The sequence below is a fragment of the Ursus americanus genome, chromosome 26, assembly GCF_024610735.1.
Source record: "Ursus americanus isolate L20-20 chromosome 26, mUrsAme1.1.p, whole genome shotgun sequence".
Classification (NCBI taxonomy): domain Eukaryota; kingdom Metazoa; phylum Chordata; class Mammalia; order Carnivora; family Ursidae; genus Ursus; species Ursus americanus.
In genome coordinates this window covers 20,890,813-20,909,309 of record NC_142152.1, presented here as the reverse complement: position 1 = coordinate 20,909,309, position 18,497 = coordinate 20,890,813, and the positions used below count along the sequence as shown (strand labels likewise).

Below are 18,497 nucleotides of genomic sequence, written 5' to 3'. Positions count from 1 at the left end.
CCCAGTGCTACCGCTCGCCCCCCTGCTTCCCCCTGCTGTTCTAGGTTGGGCAAGAGCAGGAGCACGGGCTTCTGGGCTTCCGATCACTCTTCCTGGGGAGAAGGAGCACTCCCCCCCCCGTGTACACAGGTTGCAGGGGCCCCCAGAGAGAGGAGCCTCATGAAGTAGAGAAGGAAATCAGTTGTAAACTGGGCTGCGACCTTTCTCCAGTAAGCCCTGGCCCCCGCAGCATGAAATCATACACACTGGAGAATGGAGACGGCACCGTGCTTCCTGGCGTGCCCAGCCTGCTGCCACACACAGGGCATGGCAGTGAAAAGCCCAGATTTCAGCGTCTGGAGGTCTGCCCTAATGCCGCCTTGGTGCTTACTAGCCAGATGACCTCGGACGAGTTCTGTGACCTTGCTAGGCCTCCGTCAGGGTCTTATCTGTGAAACAGGGACAGCCACGGTAACTACGACACACCGCATCGTTGTGAGGGTCAAAGAAAATGTAACGCAAGCCCGAGCGATGGTGCTTGGCACGCGGCAAGTGTGTAGTAACTGCCAGCTGCTGGAGTTAATGGCCAATAAAGTCACAAGTCTGAGCTGTCCCAGCCGAAGCTGCAGGTGTAAACATTTCAGTAGGCCCTCCTCTGCCGCCCTGCCGTCTCCCGGCTGCCCAGGATCCCGGGAAGGGCCTTGGGGGCTGACCGAACTCTGGGTCTGAGGCCCGCCGCTGCCACCTCGTCGTCCCCACTGAGGGGCCGCCTGCCGAACAGGCCCAGGCTCACAACGGGAGGGGCGATTTACAGCCGCGCTTTGCAAGGGCTGGTGAGTCATTTGTCACACCGGGCCCGGGCACCTTGTTCTACCTGTGTTGAGTGTGTTTTATTGGTGTTGAGCAGAGTGAGGCCAGAGCAGAGTTGGGGATAGGAAACCCACTCAAGTGAAAAATGAGGAAAGCCAAATGGGATTGAGGCTCGTGAAAGGGGGAGAGCAGGTGGGGAAGGAGGTGAAGGGGGGACTGTAAAACACAAGACAGATGTGTGCAGCAGCCCTGGGGTCACCAGAGAGGGGCTCCAGGCCCCGTGCCCCCACTCCCACCTCTGTCGGGGACCCCACAAGGGCCCCAGGAAGTGCGAGAGGTCCACAGGCAGGCAGGTCAAAAATGGCCGACCAGGGCAGCCACTGAGCGTGCAGGCCGCGGGGCCCAAAGAGGAGGGTTTGAAAAAGCAAAAGCAAACCCATCCTGGGGCTTCTGCTTCCTAGTCCTCTCCCCTGAGAAGCCCTCTCCCCAGCCTGCTCTGGACAAAAGGAGGCCAGGCTCATCTGCTTAGAATTTCAGACCCTTCTCTCGGCGTCCCTCAGCATGGAAGTTTCAAGTCCAAAATCATGAACCAAGACTAAGGCGAGGCAGATGTAGAGATCTCCCGGTTACGAACAAGAAAGGAGAGAGAGAGAGAGGCAGAGGGAGAGAGAGGAGGAGAGGGGGAGAGACAGGGAGATAGAGAGATAGACATTCAGCTTTGTGCCTGCAACAAGCCACTAAAGGTGCATTTTTAATTAAATTTATACAAAATGTGTCAGTTTTATCTCTGGGTTTCAAACCTGACTCTTTTCTATCAAAGAGAAGTATTGATCTCCATTGCCCCGGAGCTACCTGACTGAATTAAACAGAATAAATAGAAGGAGGAGGCCTGGAAGGGCTCAGAAACAACCACAGAGGCAAAATCTAATGGCTCCACAGTCATTTGCTGCAATTAAAAAACAAAACCATTTAGAGAGCCAGTTAACACCTTGAAGTCAGGAAACTCGCTTCAAAAAAAAAAAAAAAAAAAAGGCTCCAAACAGCTCCCAGGCAAAACATTTTAATTGCTCTAAATCCTTCCATCTTCGGCTGGCACTTGGGTATCTGTGCATTTCCCTGCAACACCCCCAGTGCCCCCGTCCACATCAGCCCCCCGACTCCCCAGTCATTTGCGCAGAGCGTCTCCCACCCCAGACGCGTGTGCAGGCCTAATGAGCTGGCTCCCTCACTAGGCAGCTTCCTGTGCCTCGCCCCACCTCAGCTTCCTCATCTGTAAAAGGGGGACAATAACACACACTTCACATGGTTGTTGCCAGGACGAAGCCAAGTAAGATATTAAAGCGTGTTGTGGGGAACTGAGCACACACACAATAAATGGTAGCTTACAACGCTAAAGGTCCATCCACAGACAATGTCAGGTTCTCCTGGCCACGGTACCCTTCACTTACGAGTTGTCTGACGAGCAACTTCTTTTAGGATTTAAGCCATCATGTTTTCTTACTTGGGGCTCTTCCCTCCTAGGACTCTGAATTGTGAATCTTGGGCCCTGTGACTTCCCATTTTGTCTCTCGTGGCATCTAGAAGCGGACATGCCAATCACACAAGGGCCTGCAGAGCAACTGACGGGCCGCCAAGGTGATGGCCTGTTCTGTCTGGCTATCAGGGGCAGAAGAATCAAGCGGAATCTCAGCCAGGGCTGCCTTCATGGCAGGTGGCCTGTGTCATGTGTAGGACAGAGCCCTGCATTTTAGAAAGACCCCATGCTTGCTCTAACGCTCTCTTCTCCTGCAAGAATTGAAATTCTTTTTTTTTTAAAGATTTTTTATTTATTTATTCGACAGAGATAGAGACAGCCAGCGAGAGAGGGAACACAAGCAGGGGGAGTGGGAGAGGAAGAAGCAGGCTCATAGCGGAGGAGCCTGACGTGGGGCTCGATCCCACAACGCCGGGATCACGCCCTGAGCCGAAGGCAGACGCTTAACCGCTGTGCCACCCAGGCGCCCCAAGAATTGAAATTCTTAATAATTTTTGAGGAAGGGCCCAGAATTTTCACTTTTTCCTCTAACCCCTGAAAGTTAAGTAGCTTGTCTTGCCCTCAGCACATCCCGGCCCTACCCCTATGTGTTCCCTCTGTACTTATTCCTGTCAAGCACACCGCCAGTTGCTCAAAACCAGGTGTCTTTGCTTTTTTTCTCTTTCACTGCCTCCCCCAGCATGCAGACCCCTTGCCTCTCCAGATCAGATGCTGAATCCAGATCCATCCCTCCCCTTACAGTCCAAGTACCCCCTTGGCTCAGTCCCTCACCACCTCACATCTGTAATAATTTCCTCCCTGCCTGAATCTCATCCTCTTCAGTCCATTCCCAGGAAGGCATGCTTGGGCCTGGCCAGCATCCAGCACTAAAGCTGAGGCTGGCCCGCTAATGCAGGGCTCCTCAAGTGTGAGTGACCTCACCAGCATCAGCACCGCCTGGAGCTTATTAGGAATTCAGATTCATGGCCACCTACTCAATCAGACTCCCTGGGGTGGGGCCCAGTAATCTCTATTTTAACAGACCTGGGGATGCTGAGACTCTCTACCGTTTGAGAAGCATTGTTTCTCAGTGGGTCCTGGTCATCAACCCTCCCTGCCTCCCCAGCCCTCAGACCCAATGTGGCCCTTCCTGGGACTCATGCCCCTGCCCTCGGGCCCCTCTGGGAAGTAGAATGTTCTGGCCACAGAGCCTATCACTCCTCTGCCTATCAGGAGACCCGATCATTCCCATCTCCATGTGGGCACAAGTGGGCTGACCAGCACTGCTTAATTAAATGGGGGAAAAGATCAGGTTAATGCCAGATAAGCAGGCAGGATTAAAACAGACAGAAAGAATGGACAAGGGGGAGCTGTCATCACCCTGGCCAGTCTAGAGTGATTATTAATAACGATAAGCAGGAGAATGGAAATAATAAAGGAATAATGAACTGGTCCTGAAAGTGACAGGAGATTGAATCTGATAGAAGGCTGAGCCCTGGGTGCCTGCTGCCCTAGCAGTGGGGTGAGGCCACAGGAGCCGAGTTTGCCATGGGGGCTCAGGGCCGGGGTGGGAGTGGGGGGAAGGCTTCGCTTCTTTCAGGGAGGCCAAAGACCCAGGAGGCTGATCTGACCCGAGGCCCAATTAAACTTACATTCACCCTCTTTCCTCCAGGTGAGTATAGGCCTTAATGTCCTAATGTGCATCAAAAGCCCCCTGTGCTTAAAATGCAGATTCCCAGGCCCAACCGCCGCAATTCTGATTCCCCATGTCTGGGGGTTTGGATTGCCCAGGTCCAGCTGGCAGGCAGGCATCTGTGTTTTGTAAGCCTCCCTAGGAGGGTCCGGTGCGGGTGGTCTGTGCACTGTGCTTTGAGAGACACCAATCTTATGCCAACCTGGAGGAGGGGGCACGTTTCACTTTTGGATCATTCCAAAAACACATCTGACAGCAGCTGCCAAAGGACGGAGAGTGGAGGGGGAAGGGAGGTGAACGGAGGCCTTTTGCACAAGCGCCACAAAGCCGTGGGCCTGCGTGCAGGGTGGGGTGCACACCGGAATCGGCCGCACTTGTTGGGCCCTGGCCGAACGGCACTGGCGCCGACAGACACAAACATTGCCGTCTCCTTTGACCGGTGCTCGCAAACAAAATGTCCACGGTAGCCAGAAGGAGGAGGCAGGGACCAGGGCGGACGGCGTGGCCCAAGCCCTGCCCCACTCCTCCAGTCAGTGCTTTGAGGGACAGTGCTCTCAGCACTGCTGGATCTTTCCAAAAAAGCAGAGGTCTGTTTGGTTTTCCTAGGACACTCTGGATCTTTCAAGATTGACCACTCATCCAGAAAGGGCAGGGGCAGTGTTTTAGCCGGTACTATGAGGGCAGAGTACAGCCTGTGCGCCAGAGCTTGCCAGGTTCTTGAAGAGGGCTGGGGTTTGGGAAGGTGCTTGTTTAAAATGCACACTCTCAGGTGTTCTCTGCTCAGACTAATCCGGTGGCTTGGGGACAGGAGCCTGTATATTTGATAAGCTCTGGGGATGCTTCTGACGCAGGTCGTCCATGCCACGTGACCACCTCTGAGAAACCCCGCCTTGCAGATGCTCTCCTTTTGCTTCCAGACTCCAGGAAAACACTTTGAACAGACTTCTTAAAGGAGGCTGGGAAGAAGACCCGATGTCCTTGTCTCTGAGGCAGAACACCCTATACCCAGTTCTCCCATTGTGCGGAATCAATGGGCAGAGCTTCAAGGGGCAGAGCCCTCTATCAGGGCTTACTGAGGGAGACCCTGACTGGGGGAACTGTCAGCAGAAGGAAGCGACAGGACGCTGATGATACACAAAACAGGAAGGGACACTACTCACCTCGCCGGGTGCTTCATGAGCACGAAACAAGAAAGGCCTGGGTTTAAGCCTCATTTGCCCTTGCCTCTAAAGTAGGTATGACTCAGTTCCCACGTCCTGGGAGTTGAGAATTTAGAGGGAGGTGAGGCACAGAAAGCATTTTGTTGGGGTGCTGGGGTGGCTCAGTCGGTTAAGCAACTGACCCTTGCTTTCGGCTCAGGTCATGATCTCAGGGTCTTGAGATCGAGCCCCATGTGGGAGCCCCTGCTCGGTGGAGAGTCTGCACGAGATTCTCTGCCTCTGCCCCTCCTCCCCGCTCTCTCATGCTTTCTCTAAAATAAATAAATAAAATCTTTAAAAAAAAAAAAAGCAAGCAAGCAAGCGTTTTGTCCATTGTCTGATATCTGGTAAGGGCTTCACAAACAGTAGCTATGACTATTACTAGAGGCAGAACGACAGGAACAAGGACACAAAGCTAACAAGGACAATGCAGAGACTTAGCTCTTGGTTGTAACCAGGTACAAAGCTGTCTCGGTGACAAGCACCGGACACCATGCCTGGCACAGAGCACTCACCAGTGTATTAAAAACAGAGGAACAAAAGGCACGCAGGGGATTCCAACTCTGATTTCCCCTCTAAAACTAAATATGACACCCCGCCCCCAGCCTCCCACACACAGACTGGCCTCTTCAAGCCAGGCCTCCTCTGCCCCACCATGCGCCACCCAAGTGTTCTCCCTGTGATCTCACCATCTCGCTCCCCTCAGCGTCCCACTGCCCTGGAGCAGCTGTCCCAGGGGACGAGCGTTCTCTCTGCCATTCCTTACCCAGTGGGTGCACTGGGATGGGCAGGAGAGCCGCCTGTCTTATCTGGGGCTTGATGACGGTCCAGCAGAAGGAATTCGGAGGTGAGGCAGCGCCAGGGTGGAACAGGGTCCCTCAGAGAGCCCCCAGTTGGGAGGGACTGGGCTCAGTCTGAGTGACCACCCGTGGGGAATGGCTAGTGAGGGGATGGAATGGTGGGGCGGCAAATCCATGGACTTGTGTCCATCGTTAAAAAGAATGAGGAAGAGAGAGGGAAGTTCAAGATGTGTCCCTAAGTGGACAAAGTCAAACATGGGCCATACTTGCAGAATGATCCCAGTAACATAAATAAAGCCAAATTCTAGATCTCTATCTGTATGTCCATGTCTAGGTAAACACACTGAAATATCTGGAAAAACACCACGGTCACTTCTGGGGGGGCCTCCAGGATGGATGGGGCAGGGCAGAGTGAAAAGGAATATTCATTACATTTAGAAACATAATTTTTAACTTAGTGAATGTATATTCATTATATAAGTAAAGATAATAAGCATTTGTAGGCTTTTAAAGAAAAAAATACCTTTTTTTTTAAAAAGGGCTGGCATTGAAAGTTTTTATAACCCTGCTCATGCCCTAGCTCAGAAGAACGACTGCAACGCACACACTGGCCCAGCCTGCTCTCTCTGGGGTCACATCTTCTTTAAACAGTCTTGGGTCTTCAAGGTTCTCTGCGTCCTTCCTTACTCTGGGCTCTGCAGACCCATGCTTCCATTAGAATGTCAAAAATGATTTTCAGATGCCCATGTTTTACTTCAAATTGGACCATCTGCTGTCCCCAATCGTCAAATTTACTGGATTTCCCTTTCATGGACAATCACGGAAAATTAAACAGCAGATAAGAGGTAAAAGCTCGCCCTGGAGTCTGAGCAGCCCCCTGGGCGGGGGCTCTGGGGCCGAGGTGGCCTGGCAGCGCCTCTCTGCTTCCCGGCCTGCTTCTCAGGGACAGCCAGGCTGCCCGGCGCCGTGGCCTGGGGGACACTGTGGGACAAACACAAACGCCCCCACCTTGTGATCAGATGGTGAGCGGTGACGGGGAGAATCTTTGTAAAAGTCATGTTTACTGAGGTAGAACTTATCCATAATAAAAATCACCCTAAAGTGGATAGTTGATGAGTTTTACAAATATAAACACACATGTAACCACCACCACCACCACAGTCAAGCTATGGAACATATCCATCACCCCAAAAAGTTCCCTCCTGCCCTTTGCAACCAATCCCCACCTGCCCTGCCTGCCCCACCCAGGTTTTGGTTTTGATTTTGTTTTATTCTGTTCTCTATTCAAAGAGCTCAACTATTTTTTTTTTCTCTTTGCTTAGCTTCCCCTACTAAGTACCATCTCTGTCCTCCTATGCCTTGTCAGGCATCTTTCTTATTTGGTCTTTGCTGCTTCATTATCTTTGTCCTTAAAACTGTAAGAACACCGCGGTTGTCACCGTGCCTTGGGGGAAATGTAGCACTGTCCACTGGGCTTGCATAAGAGCACCTGGCCCTTCACAAGCCCCCCGCAGACTCCCCTCTGCCCACAGACAGCACGCCATCTGTACCGTTGTGCGGTGCCTGGCCCCGCCCCGCCGAAGTCTGGGGTACAGCTGCCCGAACTCCCACCCTCTGTGGCGATGCCCCCCGATCCTGATGGGCAACAGGTAGTTCTCTGGAGGGCACATCCTTGTCTCCAAGCAGCCTGCTGTGCCAGGACAGCCCTGTTCTCTGCCCGTCAAGCCACACAAAGAGGTTCTTCACGCCCAATCTCAGCAAAACAAAAAGGGGTGTGTGTGTGGGGGGGAGCTGTTTCCTCTCCCTGCTGCAAGGAAACCAAATTCCTTTTTGCCAAATGCCTGCCAGGCCTACTCAGTTGGATTCGTTTCCAAGTTGGCATGAGTGACAGAGGAATCCACCTCTAGCCAAACTCCTTCTATCCCTCTCCAGGAATCCCACACCCCAGCTGCCACTGGGGCTCATGAGGCATGTGGCTTTGGAGAAGAGGCCATACCGCTCCTTGGCCCTGCCCAGGGATGGGCCCGCCCCATCTCCTTGGACCACCCCAGGCCCACTGTTTGGATCCCTGAGGAAGCAGACACCAAGTCATGAAGGCCTGTGAAAGATGGAGAGGGGAGGAAGCAGGAGTGGCAGGGAAAGCCTTCAGGTGGTGATGAAGGTCTGTCACCAGTGAAGAGAGAGGGGGAAGGCGGGAAGACCCAGCGGTGAGAGTCTCAGACCACGGGGCAGCTCTTGAGAAAGTCCTAGCCGGCCCCAGAGAGACCTCTGGAGGGAAGACTGCCATGGAGGAGTTGTGCCGACCAGGAATGGCGAGCCTTTGCCACCACTAGGTTTAGTAACCGGCTGGGTGCTGCCTGCACTCTGGGGCAGACCCCGAAGGCTCCATCGCTGGAGGCTGTCTGTTAACTATGTCCTCTCTCTGGAAGGGTGAGCTGAGGGGTGCACCCTCGGGGCTGTCCCTCCTCCTGAGCACAGCATGGAGCCCCTCCTGCCTGATGGATACAGGTGCTCTTCTGCCCCTGAAGCCCGCAAGCCAGACACGCTCTCTGCAGGCTTGGCTCCCCCCAACTTCCTAACGCCCCAGTGGTGTGCTCGAGGCGCCGGTGGCTGCTGTAGAAAGAAGGCAGCAAACCTTCTACCTTTCTTGACTGCTGAGTTGGACGGTATTCCTGAGCAGACACCATTAGCTCCAGGGCAGAGTTTGACCAGTTCAGTAGACCGCAAATGGCTAACCAGTCACTGGCCCAGGACTTATCCCAGGACTCCGCTCAAAGTCTTGTCAGATCCATGCTGGACACAGGGTCAGGCTTCCCGATCAGAGGAGGAGAAGCTCATGGCAGGCAAACTGGATCCTCTCCAGAACTTGCGTGATTTTAGGTTGCACATTGGCCGGAGGGTCCTGGTTACTGACAAAGGACACGCCAAGTTCCAGTCTCGAACATGACCTTGTGTAAAGGCTCTTGGGGGGCAGAATCCTCATCGGCAAGGAGGAGGCTGGGCAGGGGTCTCACAGTCAAGGCCTGGAGTGGCCCAGCTAACACATAAGTGGGGCAGGAGCAGGGGGCATGCTGAACCACCCCTACTTAAAGGAGCCGTCACTTCTTTGCTCAAGCCAATCACCACCATAGGAGCCATGGCCCCAGAGTGGACGAATCCCCCAATTTCCTCAGAGAAGCCAGAAATCTGGGTTTAATGTGAAACCTTTCCATTTTTAATGCTGATAATTAACTAAATGATTTTAAAAAGTGTGTAGGCCAATCAAACATGTCCTATGGGTCAAAGTCAGCCTGTAGGCCCCCAGTTCATGACCTTGGGGTGGACGCCCACAGAGGTCCTCTCCAGGCCTAACACCCATGACTTCCTGCAGGGAATAACCAGCGATCACTGACGGTCCTGGTGTGATCAGAACTACCCCTCGCTGGGTGCCAGACACCTGATGTGAAGCAGGCATTTGATCACCCCAGAGCCTGGGAGGCAGTAATGATTTTCTACCTCACTCTATAGACGCGGAAACCACCGCACAGACACCTGTGCAAAGTTGTGCAGGTACAGCGTGGAGGAGCAGAAGTGCAAACCCGGCGTCGTCTGTATTCCTAGCCACGGCACCCTCCTGCCTTGCTGCCTCTCCGTAGATCACGGACTCCCGAGGGACGCTTTGCCATAAGCAGCCCAAACGGCACCCAGGGGGATTCTGGGACTGGTACTTGGGAGGGCACCCCAAGATCTCTGCATTCTTGCCACCCAGGGCTGCGGCTCCCTGACCCTTGCCCCTCCCAGTGCAGTCGCTTACGTCACAACTCTGGGCTGCTGGTGGGTCGGATCTACTGCAGCAGAGACGGGAAAGAGACCGTTCTGCAGGACTCTCACGGGTCTTCTCTCAGCCCCTTCAGAGGCAGGTGTTTTCTTGCAGCGAGCATGCGGAGGGGACCCCCCTCCTCCCCAAGGCCGCGCTGCCTGCCGCAGCTGCCGCAGATGTTCCTGGGCGCGCTGGCCAGCCGTCGTTCCGTGGGAGCCAAGAGCCCCAGCAGCCCGGGAATTCTGGGCTAATGCTCAGCCCTGGCATGGTCCCCTCTCTTGCTGACCCCTCCGGTCCAGGCCACCACGACAGATGCTGGGAACATATGCCGGGAATTAATGCGCTCCGTCACAGCCACAAGAGGGCCCGCTGCTTCCTCCGTCGGCTTCTGCCACCCTCGCTTTCTGAGTTCTACCTCGCCAACAGAAAAATTGGCCTTTTCCTTCCTCCCTTGCTCCCAGCCCCCCTCCACCAGGCTTTCTCTTCATGATCCGGAGCCCACTGCCAAAGGTATCTGACTCCCAAAGAACCCCCTCCTTCCCCACATCTTGGAGAGGATCAAAGGGTCTGGAAGAAGCCCAGAGTCACTCCTCCCAGCTTTGTGTCTCCAGACAGCTTATGTCCCAACCGTGCTGGAACTGAGAAGTGCTGGTGTTTTGTTTTGGTTTTGTTTTTCCTTTTCTGAAGGGAAGTTCGTCTCTTTCTTTGAGGCACCCGTCCAGTCTTTCCTTACACCTAACTCAAATCACTGTTACTGCAGCTGATTTTCAGGATAGCACCACGCGGATGAACTGTGGGGACACATGGGTGTTGTTCTTTATCTTTATTCTTTCCTCTAAGGAGAGGTTGGCAAAATCATGTGAACAGCCTGATCGTAAATATTTTAGGCTTTGCAGGCCACATGGTCTCTGTCACAACTAAGTTCTGCCATCACAGCACAAAGGCGGCCACAGACGGTACGTAAACAAAAGAGCACAGCTCTGTTCCAGTTAAACTTTTATAAGAATGGGTGGCAGGCTGGATTTGGCCCGTGGGCTGCAGTTTGCAGACCCCACCTGTGTACTTCCTGGTGGACATTCCAAGTTCCCTCTCTCCCCACTTTCACCTCCACTTTGCAATGGATGGTTTGGGGTTCTTCCACCCATCTGGAAAGCCTCTGTCGTTTTCAAAACCAGTGCTTTGAAAACATAGATGAGACCTGTCTACTTCTCCACTCATTTGTGAGCCCCTTGGGGTCAGGACCATGTCTTGTTTGACGGTGAACTCCTAGCAGGCGCAAGGGGCTTTACGGAAACTCTAACAACCCCCCTTCTTACCCTGAAGAAGCTTCCAGGCTGGGGTGGGGGAGGAGGGGACAGACAGAAAAGCTCTGCATTCTCAAAACAGAGGTAAGTTCAGTGACAGGAAGGAGGGAGGGAGGGAGGAATCAGGAGATTGGGCCAACTGTAAACTTCACTGCCACCTTTGAAAAACTTAAGGAAAGGAAACAAATGAATGAACAAAAAATCAACTACTTAATTAATCCGGATACCCTAAAGTCCTGACAAACAAAACTGATACCCTGAAAACAGTTGGGCAGTTTCTTAAAAGTTAAACACAAATAATTCTCCAACTCTTCTGCCTGCTCTTTAACCTTTTTTGAAGTTTTATATCGTGTTTTTCTTTAAATAAATTTTTAAAAAAGTTAAATATAAACATAAACAAAAATATAAAAAATGACCCAGTGATTTCACTCCTAGGAATCTACCCAAGAGAAATGAAAACGTATGTCCACACAAAGACATGTACAGGAACGTCCACAGGGGTGTTATTCATAAGAGCCCCAAACTGGAAACAACTCCAGTGTCCGTCAACGGCTGCACGGTGAAACAGCGAGGTGCGGGTCCGTCCAGCGGGATACCGTCCAACAATCAAAAGACCAGACTACTGACACATGCTACGGCATGGATGGACCATGAAAACATGGGACCTGAAAGCAGCCACCCTCGAAAGACCACATACTATGTGAGTCCCTGTCTATGCAGTTTCCAGAAACAACACATTGGTAGGGTCAGGAAGTAGATCAGGGGTTGCCTGGGGCTAGGAGTGGGAGCAGGGATTAACTGGAAACAGACACAAGGGAACGTTGGAGGGTGGTGACAATGTTCTGAAACAGGATTATGGGGATGGTTGCACAACTTGGTGAATTTACCAAAATCACCGAGTTGTGTATTTTCGGTGGTGACTTCAAAGGCACGCATAGTGTACCTTAATAAAGTTGCTATAAAAACAAAAAACCCTGGTGCCAAACCATTCCATCCGTGGCTAAGAATTCATGAGAGGAAAGGAGGGCGATAACCCCTAGCAGAGCGCAGGTGTCGGTGCAGTAACATATCCAGGGGGATTTTCCCTATGTTCCCTTTTGGAGCCCATTCAGTTCTAAAATTTAGCAGTAGTCAGCTTTTATTGGGCGTCACTATCTTAAGAGGACAGTACTAATATCATCCCCAGTTTACAGATGAGAAAACAGGATCAGAAAGGGAAAGCAGCTCACTCAAAGACCCACAGCTACCGAGTGGGAGAGCTGGGACTAGAACACAGGCCTGCCTGATTCTGGAATCTGTGTTCTTTCCCCTGTGCCCTATCCCCATCCTCCCTGAAACCCCCTCCCCGCTCCCAGCTATCCATTCCCCAATGACTCTTTGGCCCCTGGGAGAAAAGCGTAGCACTGCTTGGGCAAAGCTGAGCAAGGATGCTAAGCTTCCTTATCTCACTGCAGCAAACACTACCTTTCATTCACATCTCCAGCACCAGGGCTCCCAGGAGCCACCCTGACACGAAGTAAGAGAAGCCCTGAATTACGTAAGCCGCACATTTTGGCCAAGCAACACCGAGCAGGTGCTAGCATCGGTTTCTGTCTGAAGCACATAGTTCCTAAAGCCTGTCTGGGGTGTCCTGGGGTTCGGCAAAGACGAGCCAACAACCAGGGACGGAGATGACCTCAGGTTCAGCTACAAGGCCTGCCCAGATGAATTTCTTGCTTGAGCTTTTCATCAGAGCTGTGAGTTTCCAGAGAGGATTCCACACAGCGGCCCGAAAACACCGCCGCGTCTGCCCCGCACACTGGCACACCCGGCCTGGCGGGGACCTGGCAGCAGCCTCTTGACCTCTGGTCTGTGGCAGACAGAGCTCATCGTTCTCCTCTCCCTCCGTGTAGCATCAGCTGTTCTGCTGCTTCTAGGCTGAGGCCGGAAGAGGCCGGGCAGCAGTCTGAGTGTTCCAAAGGCTGTCTGGCAAGGCTGAGGCAGCCTGGGAGTGCTCGTGTCACTGGAGAGCGTGGGCCCCACACATCTGAGGCCACGGGCACAGCAAGACAGAGGACCTCCTCTCCCCATGCCCCTTCCACCCCAGGCACGCTGACCTCCTCTGCTACTCAGACAAGCCAGGTGCCTGTCCTCCTGCTGGCTTTGCAAGTACTGTCCTCTCTCCCTGGAACACTATTCCCTAGTTACCAGTCTTGCCCCCCACTTCTCCACCTTCTCCAGATCTGTGCTCAAATGTCATCTTCTCAGTGAGGCCTCCACTTACCATGCCATTTAAAAATTGCAACCCCGGATCCCAGCACACCCTTCCCTGCTCCAGCTGTTTTTCCCCAGGGCACCCGTTACCACCCAGCATGCTGTGTGTTTGACTTATGCGGCCGCCTCCCCCCTCCCCCCACCTGCCATGTAAGTGCTATGTGGGAAGGGAGTTCGGCTTTCTAGTGCTCTCTCTGCAGTGCCTAGAACAGAGCCCGGCTCGTCCTGAGCAGCAATCCGTATCTCACGAAGGAACAAACTCCCCGACCATGGCCCAGCCTATGAACGGCATCTCTGCAGCTACCCCCAATGCCAAAGACACCACGGGAGATTTTGTCAGAGACCAGCTGGCGCATCTCAAGCCCGCTCAGAAGTGACATGAGCCAGCCTAAGAGAAACAGGTGAGAGGCCGGTCAACGTGCCACATGAAGGAGGCAGCAGCCCTGACACCCATCCCGTGCCTCCCCAACACGCCTATAGAAAACCACAGTGTGGGTACCTGTAGCTGCTTGTCCGTTCTGTCCTACCTCCTGAGCTCTCTTCTGGGTGCCCTCTGAAGTCTGGGCTGGGCAACACCGTTGGACGGAACATAAGGAAGGCAGCTCAGGGATCGGGTAAGAACTAGGTGGACAGAGGTTCTGGGACACCCTGTCAATGCCCAGGAGCTCTTGAGATGTGGCACTTGAAGGCTGTGGAAAGGACGAAGCCCAGACAGGTGAGGGGAGACTTGGCCATCCACGGCCTGAATCTGACTCTTGGCCACGCTTAGCTATGACTTCGAGCTGCTCCTCACCCAGGTCTGCAGGCTTCATCCTTCCCCCCCTGGGGCCCGGACTCGGGAGCTCAGCCATGTTGAGAGGCTTCACACCTAGGCCTGACAGAAGCCTTCTGCTCTGTGGTCACTCCATGCAAAAAGGGATGCCTGGGCCGGGGGGTGGAGGGTGGTGGCAGGTAGCTTCTCCCAGTACACTGCTAATTCTGCCTGCTATACACTAGATGACCTTCCCCAGCTGAAGGCAGCAGCAGATTCCTTTTAACACAAACGTGAGAAGTATAGTGGTGTCAGATATCTCCGTTTTGAGTTCCAGCTCCGCCACTAAGTAGCTGGATAATCTTGGACAATCTCTTTCCTTCTCTGAGCCTCAGTTTCCTTATCTGTAAAATGGGACAACAACACCTGTGTTTCGCTGGGCAGTTGTAAGGATTAAACAGGATCACGCGTACGTGCTGAGCCCAGTGCCTGGCTTGTGGTGAAGGCTCAGTACATGGGAGACCTTGCTGCTGTGGCTATCATAAAATAAAGGGAGGAGGTCAACCCCTAGCCACCTGCTCGGGCTGGCCGCAGACCGCCCAAGTGTATCAGAGACCTGAGGCAGCGGAATTGGCTGGTAGTTAAGGTACTAAAATACTTTTCCCCTTTGGGTTTCAGAATGGTGCTCAAGAAAAACCAGAGTGGGCGGAAACTTCTCAGTGACCATGGGAATTATTCCAAAGGGGGGCTAAGAGCGTGACTCTGGAAAAGAAGGAAAAGGGGCCCCAGAGCCACTAAATCCCTGAGTTTCTAATTAACAGCTGAGCAGTCTCTTTGCTGGCTCTGGAGCCCTCCTGGCTCACTGGGGAAGGGCACTAGTAGTCATACAAAAATAACCCCCCAGCGGGTTTTTGAAGTGTTGAGCCTCTTTGTTTTACTGAATTTTAATGAAGGGCTTTCCAGGCAGGATAAGAGCAGCACTCAGCACTCCCCATGGCCTCGGAGTGGGGCTTAGTCAGCGCTGCCAGCCTGCATGGGCCGGATCCAAAGTGGCACCTAGGAGAGGCAGGCAGGGAGATGTCCCTGTCCTCAGATGAGAGGTCTTGGGGGAGAGAGTGAGAAAAACAAAAACAAAAGATGTCTCTGTTTAGAAAGAAGGTTGGGCTCTGCTCCAGATACTGGCACAGTGTGGAAACAGGCAGCGATGATGCTTGGGGGAGCAACGGAGACAAGCAGCTATGTCTCTGAAAGGTCAGAGGGAGTCCCAGGCTCTCTGAGAGAGTGCTTCTGTGGAATGCTCCGGGCTGCCAAGCTGGCCCCTGCTAATGAGAACCAGCAGCCAGGCTCTGGGAAGCTGGGGCGGAAGGGAAGGGAAGGGCACGCCTTGGGAGCCCCAGGCATGGGCTTCAAGAAGAAAGGAGAAAGGGGGCCCCCAAACCCCGCCGTGAGGAACCGGTCCCCTTAGCACACCCACTTCTTGCTGTCTCCTCAGCTAAGCCGTCTGCCAGCATGAAAGAGACAGTGCTACGCCACTGACGTAACTGAACTGAACGTGCGCAGTGAGAGAGGCACCCCGCCCGGCCCTCCCCGGACCCCGGCAGCTAGCAGCTCGCAGCCTCCCGTACCCCTGCCTCCAGGTGCTTACAAGTAGATGGATGCTCCGGGGAAATGCTGTGGCCTCCATGAGCCGAACAACGTCCGGGAGGAGCGCCGTTCCTCTCCCCCCGAGTCTAGCTTTCCCTCACGCTCTTCAACAGCGGGGGGCATCCCTGTCAGACTGCTTAAAAGCTGCCCTCCTTCACTCTTGACGAAGCTTTTCAAGAGGCTGCTGGAAAGAAATGGAAGAGATGGCCACAGAATAAAGTAATTTATTACAACGGAATGATCCAATGTGGTCTACTGAAAATAAGTATTTTTATGACAAAATATTCCATATAAAAATTCTAAGCTGCTCGCAAGCTTCAGGTTTAGGCTTATGGCATTTTTTTCAAGTCCAAAGCAGAAATTACTCTGTGCGGGGAGAGCTGTCTGTTGACCCCGCAGGGCTCAGGGATGTGCGGGCTGTCCCAGGGGCTCCTCCTTCTCTGCCTGCTGCAGGTCCCACTCGGTGAGGAGTTCGGAGGACACCTCAGTGTACAGATGGTCCCAGTCCCAGCTGACATCATCCTGCCAGGAGAGGTATCACTGGGTCAGAGGAAGGAAGGCCTTGCCCCTCCGTCACAGCCAACCTCCCCTGCCCCCTCCCCCCCACATTGTCATAGCCAACCTCCCCCCCCGCCACATGGGCCCCAGGAAGGCCGAGCTCACGCTGGGGAGCCGGCGGCCACAGGAATGACGCAGCCCAGAGAAGGCGCTCCTGTGGCTACTCACCTCTCGGACTTCATGCTCTGGTGCAAGGACTTTGGTGAGGAGCTTCAGGTCAATCTCTCCATCCTGTGAATGCAAACAAGCACACAAACCAGCTTATGCACCCCGGGGGACCTCCGGATAACTATCTCTTTGCAAAGTGGGTCAGCATGAGTGTGGTAGGACTTCCCAACCCAGACCTGCTAAAAATGTGAGTGGACCGCACAGCCACTGAGGGAGGAGGGACCACAGGCACATCCTACAGGTTGGACATTCTTTGCAGGAAGGTCGACACCGAGAGGGCAGGGCGTGACAGTGACAGGTCTACAGGGCCACAATGTCTACCGATGCCAGTGGGCAGCCATGGAGGCGGTGAGAGCCTGGCCCCGGGAGACACTGGGTTAGGCTGGGTCTAGGGATGCTGCAGTACCCGGGGATGATGGCTCTGCAGCCTCAGAGCCCCGGGGAGGAGATGCTGCCTGGAGCTGGCCCCTCTGGGCAGAAGCTGTTCCACTCACCAAGGTCTGGAAGGCTGCATACTTCATGAGGTCGTTGTCCAGGTCACGGTAGGTCATCACCCGGTTTACCTGGATGCTGTAGCAAAGAGAGAAGGTGAGGGGGACCCTAGGCAGGACCAGTTCCAGGAGAACTATGGGGCCACCGTCCCCGGAGTCTTCTAGGCAGCTGGGAAGGACCAAAATGGGAAGAATATGCCTAGGAAAATGGCACGGAACCCATCACCAGAAATACCCGATCTCCACTCAGGGGGCAGCACCCTTGTACATGGGATTTGGAATGTATTAATTCACATGTTCTCTGCCTCCCGCTAACTTCCTACTTAAGGTACCTGGGAGGGGCGGCCACCTGCAAAGCAAAGTCTTCTTCCTGTACTTCTTCCAGATCTGGAATAACAGGAATGTCTGCAAGGAGAGAAGGAGACCAAACTGTCAGCGGCACACACAGGGAGGGGTCTTGCCCACTTCTGCGTGCATTCCTTATGCCTTCAATATGCCGGCTGTGGGGCTGCGGGCCGGGGGCAGAGTGGGCACTTGGACATGATCTTCAGCCTCTAGGGGTTCCCAGTCTTGGGCTGTGTGGTCCTGAAGCATGAATTCAAAGGCAGACTTCACAATCTCTGAATCCCAGGCCCTACCCCAGCACCTGCTGGATGAGAACCTCCTGGGTGGGGCTCAGGATTCTGTATTTCTTCCCAAGATTTCTTTGGTGATCCTGATGTATGCTCCAGGTCAGGAGCCCTTGGAGTGGATCTCCCAAGGAGAGAGGTAAAGAAATGAGAAGAGAGTCCCAGACCGGGCTTGGGAAGTCTGTTGGAGGAGCCGGCGAATGAGCCTGGCCCGGCCAGAGACAGAGGAACTGAGAAAGCGTAGCGCCCTGAGGTGGGTGTCACTATGAACGCAGTGTCCCCTGACCAAGGCCCACACGTGCATTAGCTCATCGGAATCCCTGCAATCGTCACAGCCGTCATGGCCCTGAGCCTGACTCTGAAGGACACTTTACACCTAAGGATGTGACCCGGCTTTCCAGGGGTGTCCCCGGGCTGTCTCTACTTGCCAAGTCTGATAGAATAAACAATGCCGATTCTAGAGATGACACTTCTCTTGTGGTGTCACAGAGATGTCCCTTCTCCAAACCCTCCATATGAGACAGACATCCAGACACAGGAGGACACAGGAGGCCCCTTCTCTCATCAGTCGAACACAATCATGCAAACGGAGAAGCCGAGAGATAGCAATGTAATGGTGGTGACTTGCTGGAAACAGCCCATCTTGTCATGGGGACAACCTAACACCCTAAAGCATTTCCTTTTCCAAACGAGCATCACTGACTAGAGGAGGGGTTTTGTTTGTCTTAACCGGTCCGAGTAAAAAAAGAGATGGGGCCGGAAAAAAAGGCCAAGTGGAGAGATACAATCCTAGAATTCCCAACCTAGCTGCAAACAATAAAGGGGGAAAACATCCCAGAGAGGACAGAATAGTGAAGAAACCCTTCATTTTTGCTTCCATGGATTGAATTCACTTTTTTTTTTTTA

At 53.5% G+C, this 18,497-nt stretch overlaps 2 protein-coding genes across 6 annotated transcripts in view; both read right to left on the bottom strand.

The window, feature by feature from the left end:
- Window positions 1-15,895, bottom strand: part of GPATCH2L (G-patch domain containing 2 like) — a 126,831-nt gene extending 110,936 nt beyond the window's left edge. For both annotated transcript variants that reach the window (XM_087856143.1, XM_045807759.2), the window contains exons 1-2: window positions 15,747-15,895; window positions 13,850-14,039 (exon numbers count right to left, since the gene is read on the bottom strand). In XM_087856143.1, coding sequence (XP_087712269.1) covers window positions 13,850-13,941 — 92 coding nt within the window. In that variant the 5' untranslated portion in view covers window positions 13,942-14,039; window positions 15,747-15,895. The remainder of the gene's footprint in view (window positions 1-13,849; window positions 14,040-15,746) is intronic.
- A 58-nt stretch (window positions 15,896-15,953) lies between these two features.
- The window catches only part of IFT43 (intraflagellar transport 43), a 79,570-nt gene continuing 77,026 nt past the window's right edge, over window positions 15,954-18,497 (bottom strand). For all 4 annotated transcript variants that reach the window (XM_045807762.2, XM_045807763.2, XM_087856146.1 and 1 more), the window contains 4 exons: window positions 17,295-17,367; window positions 16,966-17,041; window positions 16,472-16,534; window positions 15,954-16,267 (listed from right to left, as the gene is read on the bottom strand). In XM_045807762.2, coding sequence (XP_045663718.2) covers window positions 16,148-16,267; window positions 16,472-16,534; window positions 16,966-17,041; window positions 17,295-17,367 — 332 coding nt within the window. In that variant the 3' untranslated portion in view covers window positions 15,954-16,147. The remainder of the gene's footprint in view (window positions 16,268-16,471; window positions 16,535-16,965; window positions 17,042-17,294; window positions 17,368-18,497) is intronic.